The sequence below is a fragment of the Zootoca vivipara genome, chromosome 1 (assembly GCF_963506605.1).
Source record: "Zootoca vivipara chromosome 1, rZooViv1.1, whole genome shotgun sequence".
Classification (NCBI taxonomy): domain Eukaryota; kingdom Metazoa; phylum Chordata; class Lepidosauria; order Squamata; family Lacertidae; genus Zootoca; species Zootoca vivipara.
In genome coordinates, this window is record NC_083276.1 from 19,082,912 (window position 1) to 19,102,495 (window position 19,584).

Here is a 19,584-nt window from a genome sequence, read left to right on the forward strand (position 1 = left end):
AACCATTACCTATAATCTCAGCTCAGCCAGTACTCCGCATGTGCCCCAGAATTACTTGATTCATTTGGCTTTGCTCTGGCCTACACATACCCCTAAGCCATAGCACAAACCCTGACCAGAGGCTGACCTGTGGTTTGTTTACTGCCAACAAACCACAATCTGAAGCCGTCATTTGTTGTTGGTGTATGAACATTTGTTTGTTTAACTATGGTTTGTTATTATGTGTGAACCTATCATTATTTGGGAACCAAACTATGGTTTGTTTACTCACCCCTTCCCATTCTCTCACCAAGCAACAAAGGCACAAGACATGAATAGCTGGGGAAAAAACTAAACTTTGGAGAAGCATGCCATGGTTTGTTTGATCAACTGTGGGGAAGCTCATGGTTAACTCAAAGTTTGTTAACCAAACCATGGCTCAGTGTTACGTGTACACCAGGAAGTAGAATGAGTGCAGGACTACTGCCAATATTAACAGAGGATGGAGACATTGGCCTAGACTGCCTTCCTTAACACCCTGTGCATGGAGCTGAGTGGAGCAGGCCAAATATGCACCTGCCCTATTTGACACCGCTGGTGCAAGCATATTCCTCTATTTAATTAGTACAAACAATGTGTCAAAGTGAGGCACAACAGAGTTTAACTAAGCGAAGGAACTTGTTTGGAATGTCAAGGCTCAAGTCTAGAATATCGAAGGATCATCAGTGCTTCTGTGCCGTTCAAGAAGACACTTATGTCAGAGGTTAAGAGATCTGACACCTTTCCCTCTCAAATTATAACCAGTGCTGTAAACATAGAGGATTCTTTTGGTGGTAACATCCTTGCATTATTGCCACTATCAATCCCTCTATTTTCAATCTTCAGGTGCATCCTTACGTAGCCAAAGTAGCACTATCAATGCACAAGAGTGATGCATCAGAGATTTGGTAGGAACATCAAGGTTTGAAGAAGTACAACAAACCTTTGGAACAAAATTAAGGCACCCAAAAATGGTGCAATGTGGACCAAGCATGCTCAGTGGCTGTGTAATACAGACCACTGGCAGAGGGAGAAAAGAAAAGAAGGGGACAGGGTTGTAATAGAATTGAGACATCTTACAGGAGGTCCCACCTGTGTTCCTGCAAAAGCAGTTCAAGGAGATGGTAGACCTTATGAGAGCAAGCTATATTGACCCCTGCTTCAGTTACATCAGTTCAGTCACCTTGTGAATTGTGAATGGGAAGCAAGGTTTGGATCTTACTCTGCAAAACGCAAGCAACTCAGGACTGAGGGAAGTTCATTCTTGCCCCCAAACGCTGTAGTTTGCATCCTTCCCTCTATAGATTTTTTAAAAACAACAACAACAACAACAACAACAACTACAACCCGATTTCTTTTATCATAAATATACCTGTTGGGCAAAAAAATCCACATATTTTCATAAATATTGCAAGCAGTTCTTATAGTAGGAAACCATTTCAGGTTTGTATCAGAGCAGTGCATATGTAGAACAAAGGGAGGGTATGATAAGCATGCAATCCAATACATAAATTAAATACAATGTAAGATAGATGTAGAAACTGGATTCCTCATTGTGAGAAGTGAGGTTACAGGGAACCAGGCAGAGGGCCTTCTTGGCAGTGGAACCCTGTGGAACGCCCTCCTATCAGATGTCAAGGAAATAAACAACTATTTGACTTTTCAAAGACATCTGAAGGCAGCCCTGTATAGGGAAGTTTGTTAATAGCTGATATTTTATTCTACTTTTGTTGGTACCCGCCCAGAGTGGCTGGGGCAAAAACAGTCAGACCGGGCAATATAAAAATAATAAAATTATTATTCCTGCAGTGTAGGAGGTTGGATTAGATGACCCTTGTGGTCCATTCCAACTCTACAATTCTGTGATTCTAAGCTGTCTTTTACTAAGTCGGGTTTTAAGCAGGGTTCTCTCTCAGCCTTACCTACAAATGCTAAGGGCAGAACCTGGGACCTGCTGAATGCAAAGCTACTGAGCTATGGTGTAAAGCAACCACATTCTTTTGGCTCTCCCTATTACCAAAATAAGGACGTGGGTGGCGCTGTGGGTTAAACCACAGAGCCTAGGACTTGCTGATCAGAAGGTCGGCGGTTCGAATCCCCGCGACAGGGTGAGCTCCCGTTGCTCAGTCCCTGCTCCTGCCAACCTAGCAGTTCGAAAGCATGTCAGTGCAAATAGGTAGGTGACCTGGAAGTTGTACGCCGGCTCCCTCAGCCAGTAAAGCGAGATGAGCGCCGCAACCCCAGAGTCGTCCGCAACTGGACCTAATGGTCAGGGGTCCCTTTACCTTTACCTATTACTGAAATACATCATGCAAAATATAACTGAGTAACTGGAGAGCCATTTCGCAAATGGTTTTCATCCCTTCCGGAGAGAAGAGACAGGAATTTATGTCAGGCGGGGGCGGGGAAGCCTGTCAGGATTACCAGCAGACAAATATTTCATCTCTCCTTAATGCAGCCTAATTCAATTTAACATGAAATCACCTGACATAAGCTCAAAGCTTTTGCAATAAGTATGAATGGGCCAGACAGCTAGATAGTAACCAGCAGGCAAGAATATATTGGCTGTGCTCCTAATGTTACTGTTAAGATGCCATGTTTGAGAAAAAGGGAGAGAAAGCATGCCAGTAATGACCAATGACAACTGGAGGTGCTGTTTGTTATTATTGAGATTTCTAACTTCAGCTGCCCTTATGGCAAAGACAGGAAACTTTTCAAAACATACTCTGGGTGCCTACTTATCCAGGAGGTGGGAACTTTGATTAAATCTATTTTGGTGAAGGGGTTCCACCACCACCACAACAACCCACCTTTCCAAACAAAGAGCACTCTAAGATATACACCCACACACAGTCCATTTCAATTAATGGGAACCACCAAAAAGGCACCCATGTCTCATGCAGCTCTTGTTCATTTCTCTAGGGCTGTGTAGGAGAATTTCTTGGTTGGTCAGGCCCAAAGATTGCTTTTCTTTTCTTTTTTTACAGGAAGAACAGTAGAATTACACCAGATATATTATCCTCATTGTTCAAAACTCCCAATGTTCTAGGTGCATTTTGCGACAGGGAATTTCATTAGTGCGAGCTTTTTCTGAGCTCTGGGCGCAGTACTGCGCCTAAGATTTTGGAGTAAAACTGCAGAGTGGACAGAAAGGAGGACCTTCTTCTGCCTCCCCACTTCCACCTACTTTCTGAAGACTTTCTTAAGAATATTAGGAAAGTGGGCAAGGGAAGGACTAGACCAGGCTTCCCCAAACTTCGGCCCTCCAGATGTTTTGGACTACAATTCCCATCATCCCTGACCACTGGTCCTGTTAGCTAGGGATCATGGGAGTTGTAGGCCAAAACATCTGGAGGGCCACAGTTTGGGGATGCCTGGACTAGACCATGTGAAAAATGAACATAATATTTTAGCTGCAGTTCATTCATTTTCAGCTTTGTATTCTAGTTATAAAAAAGTGTGCCGAGACATTCCGTCGTTGTGCCCATAACCTAGGTTTAAGGTACCATTTAGCTCCTAGCTTTCATATCTCAGTTTCTAACACTGGTTATCCTATGACCGACTTCAGTGACACTATATGAGGTCAGTCAAGAAACCAGCTGGGGAGATAAGAACCAGCAGGAGCTTCCTCCCTTCAGCTCTTCCATATAGGAAATTAAACTTTAATCCTTCATTGAGGCTCTACTAAACCTTTTGCCATAAGGCAGGGGTGGGCAGACATCAAGCTTGCAGAATCAACTAAGTTTTTTTTTTACCCTAGAATACTGAAGTCCACTAGCTGGAGCTTAGTCCAGTCCAGTCCAGTCCAAAATACATATCTATGATTCTGTGTTAAATAGTAGTTTAGGAAAGGGGTGGATACACCCTTAGAATTAATGAACAGAGCACCTTACATATATAGAATCATAGAGCTGGAAGTGACCCTGAGGATCATCTAGTCCAACCCCCTGCAATGCATATGTAGCTTTCCCATATGGGGATCAAACCTGCAACCTTGGCATTATCAGCACCACACTCTAGTCTTGTGGTCCAGGAGGTTGCCTGTGCTGTGCATGTCTAGGAACTCAGTTTTCAGTCTTCGCATACAAAACTGCACTTGTTGTTTTCCCTTAAGTCCTTGTCCCCCACTCATTTCAGCATCTCTCTCTCTCTCTCTCTCTCTCTCTCTCTCTCTCTCTCTCTCTCTCTCTCTCTCTCTGTGTGTGTGTGTGTGTGTGTGTGTGTTGTTGTTGTTGTTGTTGCTATCGTTAAACAATTGGGTGTTGGAAATCCTTGGTTATCTACTGCAAGCCAGAAATCTAACAGTAGATCAAACATTGCTAACCTGATACTTCCCAGATGTTTTGGACTACAAATCCCATCAGCCATAGTCAGCATGGCTGTGCTGGATGGGTAGGTTAAGACAGAGAGGATGGAAAGATGGATGGACCAGGCACAGAGCAGCACAGTGGGGCTTATTTCTCAGCAGACAAGCACAGGTAAAGCTCAAATCTTATATCTATAATAATTGGAAGTAAATCCCTTTGAATTTAGTGGCGCTTACTCTGAGTAGAGGATAGTGCTGTTACATTATATATACATGGAAATAGGGTTGTTGTTTTTTGAAAATTATTCCTACCCATCTGCTCTATCCCCACAGGAAAGTGTACTTCCTGATGCTACACACCACCACATCTAATTATCCCACATTTATCAGGTTTCCAAGCATACTGAATTTTGCATACACCCTGGGACCTTAGGGTGATGGACGGGTAATACATTATTATTATTAGAAATGCAAATTATTAAGTGGGACAGAAACGTCTTAAGCAAATGAAAGAAATCAGTACAGTTGGAGAATTCTATTATTTGCTGCTGCAAGGGAGACGCAGCCCTTCATCTCTTTCAGGGGGAAATTGGCTTGTTGCATTCAAAATAAGGAGGAAAACAAAAATCTCGCACAAACCTCTTTATCCCTCCCACCCCACGCTCTTCTCGGGGTTATTTCACTACGCCCAAAAACCCCAGGGCTGGAAAGTACAGTAACAAAGGAGAGAGAGAGAGAGAGAGAGAGAGAGAGAGAGAGAGAGAGAGAGGCTTCCCCACTCCCCTCCTCCAGCTCCTCGCCTAAAAATAGAAAAGGGGGGGGGAAATCAGTGCATCTCAAAGCATCCACCCAGAAACCTGTGCAACCGCAACACCCTTTCCTAGCGAGGGGCGGCTTCGAGGTCGCCCCTCTATACAAAGCCTCCTCCATTCTTTTCATTGTATTCACTCGACGGGACTTGTATCCCGCTTAGTCGCCCAGAACCTCAAAGTGGTTCCGCTGGAATCCTAAGCGCTTTACGCAAAATCCCCCCTCATTCATCACGACAGCTATGGATGTCAGAGGTGGATGACCCACGCCCGCCCGCCCCCCCAATATTCGGGGGCGCGGAGAGGGGCGGTTCGAAGGCTCAGCGGACCCTCGCGGAGCATCACGGGGTGGGGTCGGGACGTTGCCTCTCGCCATTTACCTGCGCGGCCATAAAGGAGAGATCCATGGTGCTGCTGGATCCCGAGGTGCTGCTGCTGCTACTGCTGGCGCTGTTGTTGTTGGTGCTCCTCGCCGAACTGGCGGTGAAGCTGGTGCTGAGATTGCTGCTACCCCCCGGCGTGGCTTCGTCTCTGGGGGGCTGGGGAGGGGCCTCCCCCAGCAGCAGCTTGGGGCGCGTTACCAGTTCCAGCTCCCTGGGGTGGCGGAGCCCGCGCGGCTGCCTGGCTGTCCCCAGCTTCCTCGGAACATGGTCCGCCCCGATGCTTGCTGTAGCTCGAGCCTCCACAAGCAACTAGTCCGCGCGAGGAGCCGCCTTCGCTGCTGCCTGGCCACGCCCCCTTTCCCGGGCCGCTTAGTCGCAGCAGCAGCAGCAGCAGACAAAGGGGGACAGGCTCTCCTCTCTCCGCCTCCTGCTCCAGCGAGGGCTTCTGCCTGGTGCAAGGGAAATTGCTAAGCCAGCCAACCACCTGAGTCCCCAGCTACGATGCCAAACACACACATATTACGCACACAGAGATGGAGTGTGTCTGTGTTCCCCCTTGGCAGTTCTCCTGTGACTTAAAAAAAAATGCCCGGATGATATGAGAGGCAGGCAGACGTTCAACAGGTCACTTCTGTTGCCCAGCCGCACAGCATCTCCGTTGTTCGTAGGCACTCATTAGATTTTCAAAAGGCTTTCTTTCTATATATTTTTTTTACAAGGCGCCTCACCAAAGGCTCCTGAGCAAGCTGCGCAGTTACGAAATAAGAAATAGCTCCGTTGGTTAGAGCGCGGTGCTGATGGACAGCTGCATATTCCTGCAACGGAATCGGGGTGGCCAGCTCCCAAGAGACTGCGATCTACCTACAGAGTTAAAAACTGGCAGTAATCTACCCCCTTTTGGGGGTTCAGGTCAAAGTTGTTGAGCTTTTTTGGGAGGAGGAAAGCCTCTTTCTAGGGGTGCAGGCTTCTTTGGGGGGAGCTGGTGATCTACCACATATGTCCAGTGATCTACCAGTAGATCACGACCTACCTGTTGGGCATGCCTGGAGATGATCCTCCAGCTCCCTTCTAACTCTACAATCCTATGATTCAAGAGGAGAGGGCTTCCTGTATCAGGACTTGGTTATGTAGCAGGGAGTAAGGATAAAAGAACAGCTCTCTGCACGGAGAGATGTAGAAAGTGGAGTGTCCCCAACCCTCACCCCACAAGGATCAGGCGTGGGCCTGTACTAAATGGTTCAGGGTGATAAAAACAAGGTGGAGAGTACCAAAAGGATGACCGAGTGAATGGGTGGTAAACTGGCAAATGCAGTTTGGCGTAAAAGAAAAGTGTAAAGCTGTATATGTTGTGGTGAAACCTTAATTTCTTGTATATGCTCATTGGGTCTCCCTCATGGGCATCCAATGAAGCTGGAGGCTGGAGGAATCAGGACAGATAAAATATTTACTCACATGGCACATAGTTAAACTACGGAACTCACTCCTGCAGGAGGCAGTGATATGCCACCAACTTGGATGGCTTTAGAAGAGGATGCACGGAGGATGAGAATTTCAATGACTACTAGCCATTCTGACTACGCTCTGCCTCTATGGTTGGACGCATTGACCCTAACTCTGGAATTTCCCCCCTCCCTGCCCAGGAAAATATTGATGGCTACAGCTTTGATAAGCTGCTGCTGCTGCTGCCTAGTTAAAGCATAGCTGTTCTCTCAGGCAAAGTCTGCCCTGCTGTCTTGTTAACATTAATTGCTGCCTGCAGATCTTTGTTGTCCTCTGTTTTAATTGTCCTGGTTTTATTGTGTTTGATTGGAAGCTGTGAGGTGTGGACCACATTGTGGTGAAAAGCATTCTGTGCGCTTCATAAATAGGTAAAATACCCTTTAATAAAAATTGCACTAATGAAAGTAATTTAGTTGACTCTCCCCAACTTCACTTCTTCTAGATTCATGGTTTGTTTATTACTCAGCATTGAGAACGTGGATATAGAGACGATTTGAACTTTAGAAATAAGACGGCAGTGGACAGTTGCGAGGAATTCCCAATTTCTTGAAGCATGGGAACCCAAAAATAAATTATTTAGATGATTTGGCATAACATTCGGTTTGATTGATATATATATGTGTATAATTTGAAATATTGAATGTGATATAATTGGTTTTAATTGGAAAATTAATAAAAATATTTAAAAAAAAAAAAAAAAAGAGAACGTGGATATAGAGTTCACTTTATGGCATTTGAAGCAGCAAGGCCACTTGGAGTATGGGGCCATGGGCAAAATGGGCATTATGACTCATGAAGCATCTCTTGTCTATATATGTGCATGCCTATGTACAGGAACACTCTTATAAACCAGACCTTTGGTTGATTTGATTGACATCCAATGCCAGGCTTCTTCAAACTCAGCCCACCAGATGTTTTGGCCTACAACTCGCATGATCCCTAGCTAGCAGGACCTGTGGTCAGGCATGATGGGAATTGTAGTCTCAAAACGTCTGAAGGGCCGAGTTTGAGGAAGCCTGTCCTATGCCTTTTTAAATTGTGAAGTTCTTTTTGGGCTATTAGGTTGTTGTTCTTATTTTGATTATGGATTTTGTTTTTTGTTGTTGTTTTTATAGAAAATATCTTTATTGTTTTAAAAAGGTGTAATTACAAACATTTCATACTTCATACATACACAATTTCCCCAGACAGTATACAACAACAACAAAAAACCCCATTGCAGGCACAAAAAAGAGCAAAAAGAAAAAGAGTAAAAAAGAAAAAGAAAAATACAAAAAGAAAAAAGGATTAACACCAAACAAATTTAAAAAGAAAAAGAAGAAAAGAAATTGTTCTTCCAATTATCCAGTCTGTAATTCATATTTTCCCCAAATTATCGCACATTCAAGAATATATTAACTACTTAATACTTTTTCCATACATAATAAATCAGATTCAGCCTAAGCCTGCTATTAGGGATTTCGATATTCCGCTTTTAAATCAATATTCTTCAAACATCTCCCATTCCTTCTTTGCTTTTTGTCTTGTTTGCCCCCTTATTCTTGCTGATGTTGTTGCCAATTGAATATATTCTACCATCAATGTTTGCCCATCTGCTATATTTGGTACTTTATCTGATTTCCAGTTACGGCCTATCAGGATCCTTGCTGCCACTAATCCATACATAATCCTTTTTGTTGTTTTAATTTCTTCATACATAATCCCACTAATCCTTTTTGTTGTTTTAATTTCTTCTGGTATTGAATTTAATAAAAATCTCAGGCTTTTCCTTAAATGTACTTTTAAATATTTTTTTCAGTTCTTCATATATCAAATTCCAATAGTTGCTTATGTTTGGGCAGCTCCACCACATATGTATCATGGATCCTTTTTCTCCTTTACATCTCCAGCATACATCCAAATTATTTTTAAACATTTTGGCAATTTTTTCTGGCGTTTGATACCACCTGTACATAATTTTTAATATATTTTCTTTTAGGTTATAACAGGCAGTGAATTTCATATCTTGTTTCCATAATTTTCCCCCTTGTTCTATTGGGACATTGTATCCAAAATCTTGGGCCCATTTTATCATCACTGATTTTGTTTGTTCTTCTTTAAGTTCCCATTCTAATAGCAGGTCGTATATATGTGAAATGTATTTTCCTTTCCTCTGAGTCAGTTCTATCTCAAATTTTGATTTTTCTTTTGCAAGTCCCAATTTTTTATCTAATATGAATCTTTGGTTTATTTGAAAATATTGAAGCCAATCAGATAGATGTTCTTTTACTTCTTCTTTTTTTAAAAAATGATCATTCATTTTGTTTTCCCCCTAACAATTCATGGTATGTGGCATTTTTGGTATCCATGTTGAGTTTTTTGACTGTTACCACCTCCTTTGGTGAAACCCACAGAGGTATTTTAGGCTCTAAAATACCCTTATATTAAATCCAGATCAGATATAGTGATTTCCTTATCAGATGGTTCAGAAAACCTCTATGAGATTTCACCTTATCATAGATTAGATATGAATGCCAACCAAAACGGTTGTCGACCCTCTCTAGGTCCAGTAATTCCGTGTCCTTCAGAATTATCCATTCTTTTAACCATATCAAACCTGCTGCCGCATGGTACAGTTCTAAATCTGGGAGAGCAAATCCCCCCCTTTCAATCCTATCGGTCAGCAGTTGATATTTTATTCTAGGTCTTCTACCACTCTAGATAAATTCCTTTGTCCACTCTGAAAAACATTTCATACCTCCTAGAATCGGTATCATTTGAAATAAGTACATCATCCTCGGGAGTATACTCATTTTAACAGCTGATATTCTTCCCCACAGTGATAGTGACAATTTGTTCCATATTTCCATGTCTCGCTTAATTTCCCTCCATACTCTTTTATAATTATCATCATATAATTTAATACATCTTGGTGCTATCCAAATACCTAAATATTTTGCTTTTGTTTTTACTTCTATTCCTGTCCGTTTCTGTAATTCCTCCCTTTCTTTTGCATTCATATTTTTGGTGAGTAACCAAATGAAAATGGATTTTGTGGTTTTCTATTTTGATTTTATTCTGTAAACCACCCTGAGACTTGCGGGTATAGGGCGGTATATAAATTCAAATGATGATGATGAAGATAAATTCATTCTGGAGGTCCGTTCTTAACCTGAAACTGTTCTTAACCTGAGGTACCACTTTAGCTAATGGGGCCTCCCGCTGCTGCTGCGCTGCCGCCGTGCATTTTCTGTTCTCATCCTGAAGCAAAGTTCTTAATCCGAGGTACTATTTCTGGGTTAGCAGAGTCTGTAATCTGAAGCGTCTGTAACCTGAGGTACCACTGTAATGTCAAAACCAACCCTTACCAGCACTCCACAGTATTGGTAAGTTTATTCGTTGTCCATAATGGGCATTGCAACCATGAGACTTCAATATATGTACATTTTTATTAAGTTTTCACAAAGTTCCAGGTCATGTTGCTGTTTGTGTTCCCATATGTGGGGACCTCCAATTGTTTGTAGTTTTGTAGCCCTGGACCAGCACACTGCCTAGCTGCTGCAGCAAGCTGGACGAGGGGGGGAAATTCAGTCTGAAGCCCAGGAAGGGGGAGGGCTCTGTGGGTGAGTGGCTCTCATGCCTGAGAAAAAGGTCAGTTGGCCTGTCTGGGTGCCCTACCTCTGAAGGAGCAGGTATGTGGTTTGGTAGTGGTCCTAGATCAGGCATCCCCAAACTGCAGCCCTCCAGATGTTTTGGCCTACAACTCCCATGATCCTTAGCTAACAGGACCAGTGGTTGGGGAAGATGGGAATTGTAGTCCAAAACATCTGGAGGGCCGAAGTTTGGCAATGCCTGTCCTAGATGCATCTTTGTCACTAGAGGCTCAGGTGTTGTAGCAGTGCAGAAATCTTTTTCTCTATCCACTTTTTCCAGGCCATGAATAATTTTTATAGAACTTCGATCTTGTCCCCTTGTGCTGCAAACTTTCCTCATAAGGGATTCTCTAGTTAATTATCCCAAATAAAGAAACAAAGAAAACATCCCCATGCCTTAGAAGAGCCTTCATCAACCAGGTGACCTCTGGGCAGCTTAGATTACAACTCCCATTGTGGTCACTGTCACCACCAGACAACAGGGGGCACCGGGTTGGCAAAGGTTGACTCAGAGCCTTGAACAAATTATGCAATACGTAACTCGATATCACTTGGGAAGCCAAATGCAGGCTGCACTATCTTATACCGGCACATGCTTGCCTGGGAGTAACTGAACTTTCTCATAGACATCTATGCACCACTCACTCAAAAACAGACTATGGGTTATTAGAGTGCTTCATGAAGATTTGCTTTAAAGCTGTTTACTTCAAAGGGGGGAGGACAGGTTTTTGTCGTCCCCACCCCCACCCCGCTCAGAGCACTGGAACATACGTCAATTAGTGAATGGTTGGGTTTGTCAGATTTCCTGAGGCATAGTAGGAAATCCTTTGTTGCACTGAATGTGTGCATAAGCTCTGCTTTTGCTTCATAAAGCACATCTAACGAAATTTGACAATTGAGTCTGGCATCCAAAGAGGATTTTTTTAAAAATGTGCATGTATTTATGTGTGTTTGCATTTACTGTATGTTGTGTTCTAGTCCCCAAAGCAATTCAAAGTTCTCCTTTCTTAGACCTCTTTTAAACAATACAAACATTTGGAATGCGAGGATTAGCTTGCTGAATGAGACTCATGGCCCAGTTAGCGAAGTCCCCTGTTTTTAATCTCACAAGATGGAGATAACCATCCACCCACAATTGCATTCTGCCTCTGGACTAGAGAAGTGAAGGTCTGGCGGGGGGTGGGGGTGGGGGTGGGGGCAGAAAACAGGGGAACCACCAGTCCTCAGTTTCCTCCCTCACACCTTCACATCCTTCATGTGTTTGTCTAACTTTTTCAAATCTCTTCTGCTAGTGCCTTAGTCCCCATCATGGCTAGGACCTTTTTTTTGTCTGTATCACTCTTTAATCTTTCAATAGGGCAAAGGCAGAGGGCCTTCTCAGTAGTCACAACCACCCCATGGAACGCCCTCGCATCAGTTGCCAAGGAAATAAACAACTGTTAGACTTTTAGAAGACATCTGAAGGCAGCTCTGTTTAGGGAAGTTTTTAATGTTTGATGTTCTATCGTGTTTTTAATATTCTGTTGGGAGCTGCCCAGAGTGGCTGGGGAAAGCCAGTCAGATGGGCAGCATACAAATATCATCATCATCATCATCATCATCATCATCATCCATCCTTCCTGGCAATACTTGTTGGTTGAAAGGTAGGCTATGCAGAGTGTGAGCTGGCCCTTGCTGCCAGAAGAACTCAAACTCGGGTTTCTATTTCTGCCAGTGTTTAATAAATGTATAGATCTGGGATATATATATAGGCAAGATAAGGTTTACAGGTGCAGCGGGTGAATCACATGGCTAGTTGCAAGCTGAGACGTTGATCCAACAAGCTCCACGTCCCCCTGCCTCTTCCTTTTGAAGAGTGGGGCAGACACAAGACTTAAAACAAGATAAATCTGTATCCTGAATGGTAACCTTTGAATGCATTTACAGTGTTGTCAATTAAACACTGTCCCCATATGAACACCATCCCATTTTTATTGTGTTCTGTGCTTTGCACTAGGGAGCCCCGTGGGATTCACCCAACCGAAGCATCTGGAAATTTGCTGCCTTTGGTGAGCCCCGTCCAAATGGATCTGAGGAGCCCTGCCTGGAGACAAGAGTGCAGAACGTCTGCCAACCCCCAACCCCCCCCCCCCACTCCACCCCCTGTTGTTTCCTTACAACAGAAAGCAGACGAGAGATGCTGAATTTTTAATACCAGAGCCTGATTGGATTGAATTGCCAGAAGAAAATGCACTTAAGGAACTCTTTACATTTTTCATTCATACTTCAGCACCACTTAGGGAACTGAATAAATAATCAGTAATTTGATGGAATTCCCAGCCGCCCACCCGTGTAATGTGACAGAAATGTGTCTGCACAGGTATTTTAGGGGAACAATGGGGGGAAAGGCACCAGAACATTGTTGCATGATCTGTCGAGTGAAAATGCAGAGAGAAGAAGCTGGTGCTCTTTGCCCCTTCTCTTTTGTTCATCTGCTTTCAGTGCCACCTTTTCCCTCGAAAGGTCCTTCCAGGGGGATCGCAAGTTAAGAGCACAGCAAACACAAAATGTAAGCCGGAAAAAAAATCATATAAGAAAAAGAAGGAGAACACAGCAGAGATCTAGCCTCAAGCAGCAAAAAAGGACCCCGGGAAGATGAAATACGTATATTCCTGCTTAAAAGCCTGACAAAGGAAACTTGTTGTTGTTTAGTCGTTTAGTCGTGTCCGACTCTTCGTGACCCCATGGACCATAGCACGCCAGGCACTCCTGTCTTCCACTGCCTCCCGCAGTTTGGTCAAACTCATGTTCATAGCTTCGAGAACACTGTCCAACCATCTCATCCTCTGTCGTCCCCTTCTCCTTGTGCCCTCAATCTTTCCCAACATCAGGGTCTTTTCCAGGGAGTCTTCTCTTTTCATGAGGTGGCCAAAGTATTGGAGCCTCAGCTTCACAATCTGTCCTTCCAGTGAGCACTCAGGGCTGATTTCCTTCAGAATGGATAGGTTTGATCTTCTTGCAGTCCATGGGACTCTCAAGAGTCTCCTCCAGCACCACAATTCAAAAGCATCAATTCTTCGGCGATCAGCCTTCTTTATGGTCCAGCTCTCACTTCCATACATCACTACTGGGAAAACCATAGCTTTAACTATACGGACCTTTGTCGGCAAGGTGATGTCTCTGCTTTTTAAGATGCTGTCTAGGTTTGTCATTGCTTTTCTCCCAAGAAGCAGGCGTCTTTTAATTTCGTGACTGCTGTCACCATCTGCAGTGATCAAGGAGCCCAAGGAAGTAAAATCTCTCACTGCCTCCATTTCTTCCCCTTCTATTTGCCAGGAGGTGATGGGACCAGTGGCCATGATCTTGGTTTTTTTGATGTTGAGCTTCAGACCATATTTTGTGCTCTCCTCTTTCACGCTCATTAAAAGGTTCTTTAATTCCTCCTCACTTTCTGCCATCAAGGTTGTGTCATCTGCATATCTGAGGTTGTTGATATTTTTTCCGGCAATCTTAATTCTGGCTTGGGATTCATCTAGTCCAGCCTTTCGCATGATGAATTCTGCATATAAGTTAAATAAGCAGGAAGACAATATACAACCTTGTCGTACTCCTTTCCCAATTTTGAACCAACCAGATGTCTCCTGACAATGGAAACTAGTATTTTCAAAATGGCAGAGCTCCTGTAAGGCAAGGCCCGCCTGAATCTTGGTGGGGTCGGGAAAGAGCAGTAGGTTCTGTAGCAGTGGCCCCCATGAATCTGAGAAACCCCATATTGTGAAAAACAGTTTGTTGCGTACACAATTGCAACCACAGCATGTTGTTCCCCTCCCCATGGCCATGGACCTTGCTATGCCGTCGTGTGTCGTCTGTCGTTGGGACAGGGGCATGGCAGGAATTCCCCCCACTTGGCTGATTGGCTGGTGCCATTTGGGTTCGCCTGCCGCATAGCAAATCGTCACAACTTGGCATTTCCATGTGCTGCTCTGGTTCACCAGAAGCTGCTTTGTCATGCTGGCCACATGACCTGCAAGCTGTACGCCAGCTCCCTTGGCCAATAATGCGTGATGAGCACTGCAACCCCAGAGTTGGTCATGACTGGACCTAATGGTCAGGGGTCCCTTTACCTTTACCTATTATTGGGTTATTGTTTTTATTTTTTTAATTTTTTATATTGTGATCTTTTTTTGTGAACCTGAGATCTCCGGGTATAGGGTGGTATATAAATAATAATAATAATAATAATAATAATAATAATAATAATAAACCAGAGTCCTAAAAATGCCAGTGTTCTGGATAGCGGTTTGCAGTGCACATCCTTAAGTCTGAATTGCCCACGGACCCAGGGCAAGGATTAAATATTCTTTTGATGATGCTGTATTGGGAAACAGTCCTTGCTGATCTACTGTAAATCACCCAGAGAGCTATCTGTAGATCCCCATTGACCTTCTACTCATCTCTGGTCTAGCTGCGGCCATCAAACTGGGCCAGGCTACGCAAAGAGTTTCATTAACTCCAGGGCTCCAATTAAGCTAATTTATTTAGGAACAAATGAGAAAATTGATTCCAAAATGGGGGGAACACAAAACAAAACACAAGAGTTAACTAGCTAACCTTTATATGTGAGCCAAAAATAGAACAGTGTGCATTTCAAAAGAGCTTACAGGCAGAGTCTGGGTGTCTATGGGCAAAGAGTCAGGCCTCTTGACCAATCCCAAGAAGAGCCAGCAGAGGTGGGCACTAGAATTCAAATGCTCCAATCAAAAAGCTCCAAATGGCCATGGTCTTTGGTACATCCTGCATATTCCTTTAGATAAAAATTTGCTGAGGGCCTAGGACCCTCGTACTTACGGGACCGTCTCTCCCGGTATGCCCCGCAGAGGACCTTAAGGTCCATAAGCAGTAATACCTTAGAGGTCCCAGGCCTGAAGGAAATCAGATTAGCCTCTACTAGAACCAGGGCCTTCTCAACACTGGTGGAACACCCTTTCTCATGAGACCAGGGCCCTGCGGGACCTGATTTCTTTCCGCAGTGCCTGTAAGACAGAGATCCTGGCATTTGGCCTGGAGCCAACCTGATTCCATCCCCCCATTTTCCCTTTCATTTTCCCTTTTATATGAGGCTGAATTTTTAATTTTTAATTTGATTTTGATGTATGTAGTCTTGTTGTTGAGTTGTATTTTAACCAGTTGTTTTATATTGGGCTTTGGCTGGGGAGGGTGGGGTATAAATAAAAATTTATTATTATTATTATTATTATTATTATTATTATTATTATTATTATGTCATGGCAAGACCTTCCACTGATTCAGATTGTGGTGCCTACAGATGCCTGGGCAGGCCTATGCATAGTTTTAGCTCAGAGGCTTGCTGTAGGAAGAAGGGAGGGAGGGAGCACCGGTTCATCACAAAGGCCAGATGTCGAGGTGAGTCGGGCCCTTTCTTGTAGGGCAAGGCTGGAGAATCTTTTCCAGCCTGAGTGAAGCATTCCCTTCAAGGGGAACCTCCCATTGGGGCTCTGTATTCCAGTATGGAGGGGCAACGGATACGCTTCTTACCTCTGTAAAGGTAAAGGGTAAAGGGACCCCTGACTATTAGGTCCAGTTGTGACCGACTCTGGGGTTGCAGCGCTTATCTCGCATTATTGGCCAAGGGAGCCGGCATACAGCTTCCAGGTCATGTGGCCAGCATGACAAAGCCGCTTCTGGCAAACCAGAGCAGCACATGGAAATGCCAATATGGAAACCCAATAATACCCACCCCCAAAAGAGCCACATTTTAAAAGAGCATAGGATGTCAACCAGATCAACTAAAGGCCTGGTTAAAAAGGAACGTTTTTGGCTGGCGCCTAAAGGTGTATAATGAAGGCGCCAGGCAAACTTCCCTGGGGAGAGCATTCCACAGATGGGGAGCCACTGCAGAGAAGGCCTGTTCTTGCACTGCCACACTCCGGACCTCTCAAGGAGGAGGCCTCAGAAGATGATCTCATGGTCCACGTAGGTTCATATGGAAAGAGGCAGTCCTTGAGGTATTGCAGTCCTGAGCCTGGATCAGGGTCCATGGCTCCAGATGTTTTCTTGGAGAAGCTGATACCACCTTCTGCAGATGACAGGCCTCCTAACAGAAATAGACCAAGTCTGACCATTGGCCCATCTCGCTCAGTACTGTCTACATCAACTGGCAGTGACTTTCCAGACTTTCCAACCTGGAAATGCTGGAACCTTCTGGGTGCAAAGCAGATGTTCTACCACTGAACTACAACTTGGATAGCCATCATGGTGACTGCTGAAAACATAAGCAACAGACAAAAGGTAAGGCAGCAGAATGGATCTCAATCGTTCCACAACCCCATCACCAGCCATTATTATCACAGCAACTTTCTCATGTGCATCCAGCACCTTGCGAGACCAATTTTGTTTCATTTTTCTCCCCAACGGTAGCTGATTCCCTCTTTTCTCGGAATCAGCTGTTATTATGGTGCCCTGCAGATTGGTTGAGATGCTGTTCCTAGCCTTGAAGTGAAAGATGACATAAGGAAGCATATTGCGGTGATGCTGATTAAAAAAATATCCTAGTATCATTTGCCTCTTTGACAAGTCATGTGCAGCAAGGGCTTCATGTAATGTAAGCCCACTGGCTGTTTTTCCCTTGAAAAGCACCCTTGGAGTGATTATTTTCAATGAGGTGGAGGGGGGAGATAGAGGTGGGGAGGGAGGAGGAAGTTTCTCTCTGAAACTCCTTAACGCCAAGCCGTTTTTCTTCCCATGGTATTCCAGACCCACACTGCAAAATACACATAGCTATGAAACTTCTGGAAGGAAAAAACAGCTGGCAGAGGATGTTTCAGAGAGAAATAGGAATGGCAATGGACACCAGATCCCCTTCTGGCCCTTTCTTACTGCAAATCCCTCCCTCCTGAGGATGCTTTGCAACCCAGAGAAGCAGGTGACAATCTTACATAGCACACGGTTGTACTGTAATGTTTAGTTTTGCAGCGAGAAGATAGATGCCTGTTCACAGTGTCTCCAATGAGTAGGGCACAACTGATTTACAGTTGAACAAGAGGATTGCATTCCTGCCTCGTGGATGAGTTCCGCCAAGCAAACATAAAACAGCAGGAGGGCGTTGGAAGAGTGGATTTATTGGGACTCTGGGTGCGTTTACGAGGGAAGAGTGTTGCAAATGGCCTCCCCACCTCATTCGCTTCTTCCTCCAGAACAACAGCTTGGGGTCTCTTTATTGATGAGTGGTGGTTTTGTCAGTTGTGTGGCACACAATAGTCTAGGCCAGGGATGGTGAAATATACTCGGAGTCAAGAGTGAATTTCATGCTCTTTATTCAGCTCATAGTCATCAAGGAGGAGAAGAGAAGACGAATGGCTCTTTCCCCCAAACCATCTGCTTATATACATTATTTACACAATGGGCCTTGCGTGATTGGCTACTTCAGGGCTACACCTGTGGGCCAATTATATTGTGGATTGACTTTTGCCTGCAGCCTGATTGGCTGCTCCTACAGGCCAATCAGGTAGCAGATTCACTTCTGCCAGCCGCCTGATTGGCTGCTCCAGCAGGCCAATCAGGTTGCGGATTCACTTCCACCTGGAGTTGGATTGGGTAGCTCCCGCTGATTCTGAATCCTATTGTTCTAGGATTCAGCTCAGTACATAACACCCCTCCCCTCTAAGTTCCAGTCCTGCCCGGGAAGTTGCATTCGTAGTCCCCAAGGTCTGCTGGCCGCCTCCGTGTGCGTTGTGGCCTGGGGTGTTCCTTGGTCAGGGGTTCTGGTTCTGGCTCGTGTTCCGAGGCTGCTGGCTGTGCCGGGGCTGTCTGGTCTGGCGCCACTGAACCACTAGGTTGTAGCTCTGGTTCCGGTGTCCTTCCAGCCTCGGGGCGCCCCTCTGTGCCTACTGCTTCTGCTTCCTCTGCCCACCCCTCTCGCTCTGCAGGCCTCACTGCCCTGCTGTCCCCTTGGGACCCCTCTGTCCCGCTCTCCTCCCGGGTTCCTCCTGGGAATCGTCGCCGTATCTGGTCGCAGTGGCGGCGCCAACATTGCCCCCCTTCCGTTAGTACCTCGTACGACACGGGACCGGTCACCTTGGTGACTGTGGCGGGTACCCATGCTGGGCCTGCCCCAAAATTCTTTGCATACACTGGGTCCTGGGCCACAAATGTCCGGGGGTTCCTGCCTTTCCCCACCACTACCTCATCCTGAGCTCTGTCGGGGTGAAGTCGGTCCAGTCTAGTTGCAAGGCGCCGGCCCATTAGTAATTCAGCTGGGCTCCGGCCCGTCGTTGTGCTTGGGGTGCTGTGCTGTGCTAGAAGAAATGCGGCAAGGCAGTATTCCCAGTCCCCTTGTGTCATGCGGCGGAGGCTGTCCTTGGTGGTCCGCACCATGCGCTCCGCTTGGCCATTGGTGGCAGGGTGGAATGGTGCTGAGCGGATGTGGCGGATGGCGTTCTGCGCTGTGAAGGTCTGGAACTCCTCTGACGTGAATGCGGTTCCATTGTCCGAGACGAGGGTGTCAGGGAGCCCGTGGGTCGCAAACAGCTTACGTAGTACCCGGATGGCTGCCGCCGTAGAAGTGGATGGTACCAGTGCGACCTCCAGCCATTTGGTGTAGGAATCCACCACTATGAAGAATGTTTTTCCCTGGAAGGGGCCAGCGAAGTCCACGTGCAAGCGTGACCATGGATGTCGGGCGGACTCCCAGGGCTGGACTGGGGCCCTTGGGGGATCCGGGCGGGATTCTTGGCAGGTCTGGCAGTGTTGGACCCAGGCCTCTATCTCTCTGTCAATCCCCGGCCACCACACATAACTCCTGGCAAGGGCCTTCATCCTCACTACCCCTGGGTGTGTCTCGTGTAGGGCTGTGAGGACCCTTTTGCGGAGGGGCTGGGGAACAACAACCCTGCTTCCCCATAACAGGCACCCCTTGTGGGCCGACAGTTCATGTTTGC

General features: G+C 45.4%; 1 protein-coding gene across 1 annotated transcript in view; it reads right to left on the reverse strand.

Moving 5' to 3' along the window:
* The window catches only part of C1H14orf132 (chromosome 1 C14orf132 homolog), a 38,255-nt gene extending 31,278 nt beyond the window's left edge, over window positions 1-6,977 (reverse strand). Inside the window, exons 1-2 of the mRNA XM_035117261.2 lie at window positions 6,969-6,977; window positions 5,514-5,825 (exon numbers count right to left, since the gene is read on the reverse strand). Coding sequence (XP_034973152.2) covers window positions 5,514-5,825; window positions 6,969-6,977 — 321 coding nt within the window. The remainder of the gene's footprint in view (window positions 1-5,513; window positions 5,826-6,968) is intronic.
* Window positions 6,978-19,584: the final 12,607 nt, after the last annotated feature.